The 10120-nt window shown below is 44.2% G+C and overlaps 1 protein-coding gene across 1 annotated transcript in view; it reads right to left on the bottom strand.

Moving 5' to 3' along the window:
• Positions 1-2032: 2032 nt before the first annotated feature.
• The window catches only part of IL36R (interleukin 36 receptor), a 40979-nt gene continuing 32891 nt past the window's right edge, over positions 2033-10120 (bottom strand). The window contains exons 12-13 of the mRNA XM_088026632.1: positions 3829-3990; positions 2033-2402 (exon numbers count right to left, since the gene is read on the bottom strand). Coding sequence (XP_087882758.1) covers positions 2035-2402; positions 3829-3990 — 530 coding nt within the window. The 3' untranslated portion in view covers positions 2033-2034. The remainder of the gene's footprint in view (positions 2403-3828; positions 3991-10120) is intronic.

Here is a 10120-nt window from a genome sequence, read left to right as displayed (position 1 = left end):
CCATAGGACACAGTGAAGGGCAAAGTGCCCCTCTGATGTCTGTGGCCATAGAGCCTTCCCCAGCATCAATGGCAATCTCCAGGTACCAAGCAGAGGAGAGAAAACTCAGGGGTGAGAGGAACAGAATGAGGAACACATCAGCCACCATCACTTCGCTCCTGGGTGCACCAAGAGAAGCAGCTTCCTTTACTTAAACTGGCAAATTCTCCATGAAGAATCATGACTCCCACGCTGGAGACAGAAACCGAGAGGCAAAGAATTCACAAACATCTGATTAGAAAGATCCTCATGAGCTTCTTATTTCTGTCGGTCGTCTCTCGTCACCAAAATAAAATCGATACCTGCTACCGTTCACCCAGGGAAGAAAGAAAGAAGGGAGGGAAGACTTCATAAGAAGAATGAAACAAAAAGCAAATACTACACATGAATCTGAAGGACCTATGGCTAACTGGAATAAGCCAGGCACAAAAGGGCAAACCCTGTAGGATTCCACTTACATGAGGTGCCTGGAGGAGCTGAAATCATAGACACAGAAAGTAGAACACTGCCAGAGGCTGTGGGCAGGGGAGAGGGGGGTAGTGTTTAACAGGGAGAGAGTTCCACTTGGGAAAGATGACAAAGTCCCACCAGACGCTTTACGCTATCGGCAGCCCAGGAAGGACACAGAGCCACCTGGTCCTTTTCCCTGCCCCCCATACACTCTCTTCCTCCCTGCATGCCGGGGTCCCTATTCTCACCCCTCCTGCTTCTCCTCCACCCCTGTCCTGTCCTGCCCACTGGCTGACCCCCTTCCAGCCCCCATGGACTCTTCATTAGGGCCACTATCATGAGATACCACAGGCCGAGTGGCTTACAAACAACAGAAATTTATTTCTCACAGCTGTGGAGACAAGAAGTCTGAGAACAGGTGCCTTCGTGGTCAGGTGAGGACCTTTTTTCAGATCACAGACTTCTTGCTGTGTCCTCACATGGCCGAAGCGGCAAGGGACTTCTTGGGGTATCTTCTACGAGAATACTAATCCTATTCAGGAGGTCTCCACCCTTCCGACCTGTTCACCTCTGGAAGGCCCCACCTCCCAATACCATGACACTGGGTGTTAGGACTGCAACATGTGAATTTGGGGCCCACAAACATTCTGACCCCAGCAGGCCACTTGTTAGGGCTTGATGTCATCAGCCACAGAACGAGAGACTTGGACTCTATCCAAGCTCCTCAGGTGGGGGTCTTTGCAAGTAGTGAGGAGTTTACAGCTAATTTTGAGCATCAAAAGTCCTTGCCCCTTGTTAAATCATAAATGGACTTGTGACAAGGGGACGCTGGCTAACCGAAAGATTACTTTGTTTTACATGGACTAGAATCACATCATCTTGGTGTGCTGTTTCTCTCACATGTTGCTCAGAATCCCAGCCTTCTTGGCCAGTTGGAAAACCAGGTGAATTGTTACTTATTTTGATTTGACAAATCAAGTCTTTCAAGGCTGGGGCCCAACAGGATGGTGGTTAATGGGCAATCTCAGCGGGGCCACACTTGGTCTCCAATGGTCTGTGTGACCACTCAGTGGCTTCCAGTATGAGTGTGCTAAGATTGTGGTCACGATAAAAGTGTGGTTCTCCTTGCCAGCCCTCCCCAAGCCCACAGGTTGCCTCCTGCCATCCTCTGACTTCCATCTCTGGCCCCACGGGTGCCACACCATGCACCAAACTTCTTGACAACTCAACTGCCGCTCTACAATCCTCTGTGTCCCATTCCCCAGGGGCTCACATGCTACACCTGCTCTGTGTTCAGGGAGTGTTCATCAGAGCCCATAAGTGAATGAGGGCCTTCTGGAAGGGTGACAGCTTTCCCTAGAGAAGGAGCTCTGATCAAAACAAGCAGCAAACAGAGGACCTGTAGCAACGAGTACACAAGGGCAAGCTTCAAGCCGACTGCCCAAATGCCATGCATCCTTGTCCAACCATGAGCCACCCCATGCGGACAATGCCATCACGGGTGACCAACCCCACACTGGCCCCTCCCTAGCCAGCCGGGAGGTGTCAGGACGTGTGCTTCGGCAGCTGGGCAGAAGAAGATGGTGGAGGCCTTTTGGGTGGCATGTGATACCTCACTTGTTTCCAGAACTTGGACTTTGCACACTGTGACTGCTCTGTGAAATCCCCACTCCACTGGATGGCCCCATGCTTCTGCTTGATGTACTGAATTGACTCCGGCGTGGCCGCATAGTCCTTGACTTTCTCCAGTTCAATCAGGATGACCTTCATCCCATCCTGGATGAGCGCATTGTAGACTGCAATTTGTTCTTCCGACATGTTCTTTAACAAGTCAAAGCTCAGGGATTCAGGAACTAAGATGATGATCAGTCTCCTGCATAGCTTGATGTTTTCGTCAATGACATTGGCCACTGCTGCAAATAAAGAAGATGCAGACTGTCTCAGGAGTGAAAGAGCCTAGATTGATCTCTGAGAATATTAGAAATGGGCCCTGGATAAAGGCAACGTGGACTTTAAAATAAATGTGACTTAGGAATGGGTAACAAAAGTGATTTTTTTAACATTCATCCTATCTTCTGTGAAGCCTTCCTGATTTTCCCTGAAAAATTGGTCCTTTGTGTTCCTAAGTCATATTTTTTGGTAGTTAGTTGCTGATAGGTCACTTTCCTTAGCCCACTGGCTGCACCCACAGACCGTGAGCTTCCCAGAACAAGGGTCTTATCATGTGCCTAACTTTTATATCCTCCTTATTCTTAGAATATAACAATACACTGTGACCTCCCCAAGTTCATGTTCTTCTTCCCTTTGGCTTATTTTTCTATTTCTAGTGCCTAGAATATTATAAGGCACATAGCAGGTGCTCAATAAATATTTGCTGAATTAGTGAGTGAAAGAATATGCTTATGAAATTTGAAGTCTTCCACACATTTATGGCAAGCACTAGATCAGAGTTTCAGTTCCTCATGGAGGCTGATCCTATAACTTGAAAAGAGGCAGGCTGAGATGTAGCTGTTGCTCACCACAGATATGGGCAACCAACAAATCCAAAGTACTCAGCAACCTTTTCAAATGACCCAGAGCAGGCCACTACCAAATACTGTAAAGTAGTAATCTTGGTTTCCTCTTGACTAGTGCAGGACGTTTATTTCAAATTTCAGCCATTTGCTGTATAGCGTTCCAAGAAAGAAAACATGTAGGTCAAGAGGGAAACTTTATCTGTTGAATGTCTAATATGCGCTAAGCTCCATATTGGTCCCCACTCAGGTTTTACCTCATTTCATTCTGTCACCCGAGTTAAGGAAGTGTTCTCCTCCCCATTTGACAGATAAGACAGCTGAGGTTCAGGGATGTTGCCTTCATTGCCCAAAGCTACACTCTTGTTCAAAGGGAGATGTAAATAAATAAATCCTCTTTTATTTATGTAGGAGAAGCCCGGGCAGTTAAGGTTTATAAAATCATCTTTAAACATAAGCTGATTTACATATTCGAACTGATGGAGCATACTCAGCAGGTAGTCTCAAGGGCGTGAGGGCAAATGACCTCTTTTCTCCATTTGGTCCCTTGGCCAAGGCTGTCATCAGCCAACTGCTCGTGTTACTCATAGTGAGAGTCACGTAATTTCAACCAGGAATACCGGTTATCCTGTTACAGGAATGAGCCCCAGAGAGAAGAGAGCTGGTTCTAATTCGGCTCCGGGGCTGTGAGCTGAGGAGGTACAAGACTCCCCGTAGTTCCTTGGGGAAAGCAAGCAGTTCCTCCCACCCCACCACTTCTAAAGTGAAAGAAAGAGACTTCCTTTTCCTTTTTATCTGCGGCTTTTACGCTTCACTGAAAACATACCTTGTCCAGGAAATTCATCCCTGCCAAATATAAATAATTTGTATCCACACTGCCTCTCCAGCACCTCAGGCAGAATCTTCAATACCAGCGTGTCCACCTCATGGCTCTGGATTTCTCTCTGAGGCTTGGGGTATAAGACATAGGCATCATACAGCTTGCCATCTGAAAAGGAAATGGGATAAACTCATGGAATTATTCCTACCAAATTCTCTTATGTTAACAGAGCGAAAGTCTGACTTGCTACCATGATGTCCTTTTCCCTTGGGGTCAATGACTTCAGAGTACCCAGTTGGCTCTCTGGGTACCAAGCATTGCCACACTAGGCCTCTCATTCTCTCGACACTTTAAATATTTCACTTCATGCTCTTTTGCTTGCATAGTTTCTGAGGACAAGCTGAATGCAACTCACATCTTTGTTTCACAATAGGTAAGGTGTTTTTTTTCCTCGGGCTTCTTTCAGGATTTTTTTTCCTTACCTTTGATTTTCTGCGGTTTGAAAATGATATGCCTAGATTTTTGGTTTTTTGTTTATCCTGCTCAGTATTCTCTGAGCTTCCTGGATTGTGGTTTGGTATCTGACATTAATTCGGGGAAATTCTGTCATTAGTGTTTCAGATACTTCTGTTCCTTTCTCTCTTTCTTCTCCTTTGGTATTCCCATTACACTTATGTTACACCTTCTGTGGTTGTCCCACACTCTTTGGATACTTTGTTCTTTTCTTCCTCACCCCCCCCATCTTTGTTCCTTTCGCTTTACAGTTTTGGAGCTTTCTAGTGGGATAGCCTCAAGCCAGAGATTCTCTGCTCAGCCATGTCCACTCCACTAGTAAGCCCATCACAGGCAGTCTTCATTTCTGTTACAGTTTTTTTTTTTTTTAATTGCTAGCTTTCTTTTTGGTTCTTTTTAGGATTTTCATTTCTCTGCTTACATCTCCCGTCTGTTGTGTGCTGTCTGCTTTTATGCGTTAGATCCCTTAGCATGCTAATCAGGGATGATTTAAATTCCCAGTCTGATAATTCCAACATCCCTGCCATTTCTGGCTCTCATGTTTGCTCTGTCTCTTCAAATTGTGCATTTGCCTTTTAATATGCCTTATACTTTTCTCTGAGACCTGGATGGAATGTACCAGTAAAAGGAAGTGGTATAAACTGGCCTTTAGTAACATGGTGGTGAGGTGTGGAGGGAGGGGACGTGTTCAATGGTGCTGTGATTAGATCTGTCTTTTAGTGACTCTGGACTATGAACGTCACAAGCATTTCTCAGTTTTGTATCCCCGCAGGATGGCTAGACTGGGCTGGAGTTGGCTATTTCCTTCTGCACAGGCCAGTTAGACTCCGATAATACCCTAGCGGGTAAGGCTTTCATTAACTAGTTTCTCCTGAGGGCAGGCCTGGTTAATAAGAACTGAGTGCTCTAGGATATTTCAGAATGATTTTTCTCCTCCCCCTGCTGGAAGCACAAAGAGATTTTTTTCTCTGATATTTACAGTCAGAACCAAGTCAGGCTTCTGGAGGGAAAACTCACAAAAGTGTGGGTTTCTACTGCTTATGACTGGGTCCCCTGAAGAATTTAAGTCTCAGATTTATCCACATTGAGCCTCCAGTGATTTGTCAGTTACAACTGGTATTCCTACCCCATTGGCGTTGACCTTTGAGGAAGGTGGTCCTATCCCCGTGACATAAGAATCACTTCTCCAAGGTCACCCAGCCCCAATTCCAACCTGACACCTTTGACTCTTAAGTCCACCAGCCCCCGTGGTGAAAATGAGAATTGAAAGCAAGAGTCTCCATCATTTTTACTCTTGATGGGTCCTGTGCAATGGCGGACTGTTGTAAACTGCACCAGGCAAAATGGGCCAAGTCTCTGTGATTCAGACCCACTAAGTGAATTTTGCCACTGCAATTGCACATGGCATTGTAGCGACCAAGCCTCTGAGCAGACTCCAGGAATCTGCTGTGCAGTACAGAGAAGTCCAATACAACAGCACATTTCGTCATCACCGGAATGAGCTAAGCATTTATTGAGCAACCAACCACAGGTAACAGTCACTGTGCTCACCCCTGGACAGATGACCAAGACGCAAGAGCTAACTGGAAAGACCATTCAGAGACTTGGAAATAAAAACATGAGGCGCTACAAGATCACATGGCTGAATGAACGGGAGAGACGGAAAGAAACAAAACTTCTCCCATAGCATGGAGCTCTTAGGGAAAATTCACAAAGGATGGAGGGCAGTTGCTGGATTTTAAAGGGTTTAGAAAAAACGGAGGCGCTAGAAGTGGAGGATAAGGAGTCCAAGAAGGGGAAGAGCTTGAGAAGTGCATGGAAGGGGGATGCTTATGCTCTACTCAGGGGTCAGATGAATGAGTAAGAAACTCTAGCAGGGCTAGAAGGTTTGAGTGAACATCTCATTAGAAAATGTGATTTTTTTTTGAGCTCCAGGCTATTTGGAAATTCAGAGCTAACCTAATGGGACCCAAGAGGAAGCCATCCCTTTCTATTCCCTTTTTATGGAAGTTTGTTTGATTGAACAGACTTGAAAAGAAGGGTTGCTCTGAGCCCAAAGGAAGAAGGTAAAATCTTATATACTTCTAGTTTTTGTCTAAATAATAGTACAGACGGTCCCTGACTTAGGAGGGTTCGATTACGATTTTTTGACTTTATGATGGTACAAAAGCAATACACATTCAGGAGAAACCATACTTCAAATTTTGAATTTTGATTTTTTCCAGGCTAGTGATACGCGGTCCTATCCTCTCTCTGATGCTAGGCAGCGTAAAAAGCCTCAGCTCCAACTGAGCCACGCAATCTCCAGGGTCAACAGTTGATACACTGACCATCTGACCATCTGTCCCCATACACCTGCTGTTTTCCACCTTCAGGGCAGTATTCAATCAGTCACATGAGACAGTCAACCTTGATTATAAAATAGGCTTTATGTTAGATGATTTTGCCCAACTGTAGGCTAATGTAAGTATTCTGAGCATGTTAAACGTAGGCAGGGCTAAGCTGTGATATTCTGTGGGTTATGTGCATTGAATGCATTTTATTTTATTTTTTTAAGATTGTATTTATTTATTTGAGAGAGAGAGAACACGAGAGAAGGGAGGGTCAGAGAGAGAAGCAGACTCCCCACTGAGCAGGGAGCCCAATGTGGGACTCGATCCTGGGACTCCAGAATCATGACCTGAGCCGAAGGCAGTTGCTTAACCAACTGAGCCACCCAGGCGCCCTTGAGTGCATTTTAACTTATGATATTTTTAACTTATAATGGGTTTATTGGGTTATAACCCATCATAAGTCAAGGAAGATCTGTAGTTAAAATGTGTACAGAACTTTAGCGTTTACATTGTAGCCTTTTCCCATTCCATAAATTCTCACGCCAACCACCACTGACAGCCTTTAAGTCTCTGCCCACCATTCCCGGCCATCCTGTGGAAATGGTAATACACACACATGGGCACACAAGCACACTCACTCTTCCTCAGTCTCCCCACCCCCTGTCATGAAAGGAAGCCGTATGAGAATGGGGGCATTTTTTGGTGGGGTTCCACCCCCAGTGCCTGGAGCAGGACCTGAGACAGAGGAGGTCTCTATCAATAGTTGCCAAATGTCTGAATGGAGCTTGATTTTACAGAGGCTCAAGAAGGTTAAATCTATGAGGAGAGAGAGAAGTTTTAGATCATGAGCTGATTCAGCTTTTTAATAAATTGGAGTCATAAGGCAGGTACCAAAGGGATGATTAATTTGTGTTTGGAGTCGGCAGAAACCCAATCCAGCTAAAACTCCTTCTGTAACGTCTTCAGTATTACTAGTTTATACCACCACTCCATAAGTGGATATTTTTCTGATTTAAATTTAATGTCATATACGTGACTTTCTAAAGCCAGGGGGCATATGAAAAAAAAAATTTTTTAGGATTTCATAAAGGCTTTATGTTTTTAAACATTTTAAAAAGGATTTAAATGTCCTTAAAAATTTGATAATATTTAATCCCTTTATGATAAAGGGTTGGTTGGGTTGGCACTCTCCTCATCACATAGCAGAGCCTCCCAAATGAATACAGTATTTCTTGGTCTGTAAACTACAGCAAACATCCGTGTTCATCACCACCTCTGTCTGAAACCCTGCCACTGGTGTCTCTCTTCTCTCAGGCTGTTTCTCTTTCTTCCTTCTCATTAGAAAGCAAAGCAAAACAAAACAAAACAAAAACCTATGGTTGCTGAGTGAATTCTCTCTTTTGACTGTGTTCCACGTTCCCTGTTTTTAGGCGAGGTGTCTGAAAAGACAGGTGCTCCATGCTGGGCAAATGCAGACTCTGAGAAGAGACTTAGGCAGCAAGGGACTCTCACACCTTCTCGAAAAGCAAAATACAAAATGCTCCCAATTTTGGGGTCATCTTTTATTTTTTCTTTCTAAGCTTTTGGGTAGTAATGTTACCTTTGTGGCTTGTTCTCAAAAAATGCAGCGGGTTCTCATCACTTCCAAATGATCAGTTCGTCCTTTATTCACCAGTCTAGCAAAAACATCAAGCTGAGGCCATTTTGCTTTTAGCCTCTGCCTGAGGTTTTGAAGGGCGCTCTCAGACAACTGCCTGCCGGCTTTGCCCATCACGGTCACGGTCATGGTGAGGGTTACGTTTGTATCCTCGGATCACAGGAAAGGGAGCTGAGACAGACAAGGCTATGTTATTTCTCGTCTTTGAGCTGCTAAGTGCATAGCCTTGATTCAAACCCAAGTCCACCACTCCCTCTGGTGTGGCTGAGACAAGAATCAGGAGGAGGAAACGTCACAAAGCATATACCTGATTAGTCCCTTTCAAGTGTGTCAGACTGCATTTTTTTCAGAAAATAGCCCCAGCAATATTTCCGGTTCCACATGCTCTTTCAGAACCGACCATACCTCCCCACAAAGAGGTGGACTCTATTTCCACTCCCTTAAAATTGATGAGGGCTCTATAGCTGCCCTGACAAACAGAATGTGGTAGAATTGACTCTATAGATTTAGGGTCTGAGTCCTAAGAGAAAATATGGCTTTTCCTGGCTCTCTTGTTCTTGAAACACTAGCCCTCAGAAGTCAATCACCATGCCATGAGGAAGCCCAAAGTAGCCCACACAGAGACCACATGGAGAGGGCACTGGGGAGAGAAACTGAGGCCATCAACTGATAGTCAAAATCAACTGCCAATCCCCCAGCAGGGTTCCTAGACATCATGGAGCTGGGACAGGCCATCCCTGCTGTGCCATCTGACGTCCTGACTCACAGAACCCATCAGCAAAATACATGGTTGCTCTATGCTACAAAGTTTTGAGGTAATTTTCTTCCCAGCCATAGTAACTGTAAGAGCAGTTGGGTAGGTAACAATGAATGGCAATAGATAATGATGAGTTTGACATGCCCCCCAACTGTTTATTCATCCAGAGAACTGTGGAAATGTAGACCTACTAGTAAGTTTTCTAAAGAAAGGGCCTGTTAGCAGATACTCCCACAACTTGCCTTTATATAGTGGATAAACCTAGACAGTTTATCTAGGTTCTGGCCAAGCTCCTTTAATTTCCTGAAGACATTCTGCCCTAATTTTGTTGTTAAAACATCTGCATATGCCTTTATTGGCCGTTGGCAGAAATACAAAAGTTTATTGGGGTGTATTAATGTTTATGAGAGATTGCTTAAAGATTATTCAACCCCTTACTTTCTTTTCTTAAGTTTCAAACCTAATCAAACTGAACCAATGGAAAAATCAGACAGAATCAATTTGGTCTCCACATAAGTGCTTTTACTTGATTGCATGAGGTTTGGCATTTTAGCCCTAGCATGGAAGACACTAGAAGAAAAGCCACATTCAACATGCTACTACATTTACCACAGGAATGTTGTTGTAGACAAGATTCATTATATTACACCCTTTAAAAATGAATACTCCCTACAAAAACTTTTCCTTGGAAAATTGTCCCAGACAAAGCTATGTGCTCTCATAAGCAATTGAAGCGCATTTGTGAACAGCACACAATGCATCTTGTCATTGTTTTTACCTTTACTTCCAAAGCCAACTCATCTTTAAAAAGTGTCCAAGATTTGTCATTAATTCTACCCTCAAGCTTTATTTTACCATTCTACCCTCTATTCACTATCTGTTTTTAATTGTTGTGTTCTACATGTATGTTCTCCACAAACCTATTTGGAAGGTGGTGAGACATATATGCAAATCTCTCCAGATGTGTAAACTGGCCCTTTTATTTTTGTACACACATGCACACCCAGAAGGAGAATTTTTAAAGTAACTCCTATAAGT

This window comes from Eumetopias jubatus, unplaced genomic scaffold (genome assembly GCF_037043125.1).
Source record: "Eumetopias jubatus isolate StellerSeaLion01/CBP00866 unplaced genomic scaffold, mEumJub1_p1.0 scaffold_9, whole genome shotgun sequence".
In the NCBI taxonomy this organism is placed as follows: domain Eukaryota; kingdom Metazoa; phylum Chordata; class Mammalia; order Carnivora; family Otariidae; genus Eumetopias; species Eumetopias jubatus.
The sequence above is the reverse complement of the archived record's forward strand: the minus strand, read 5'-3'. Positions and strand labels throughout refer to the sequence as shown.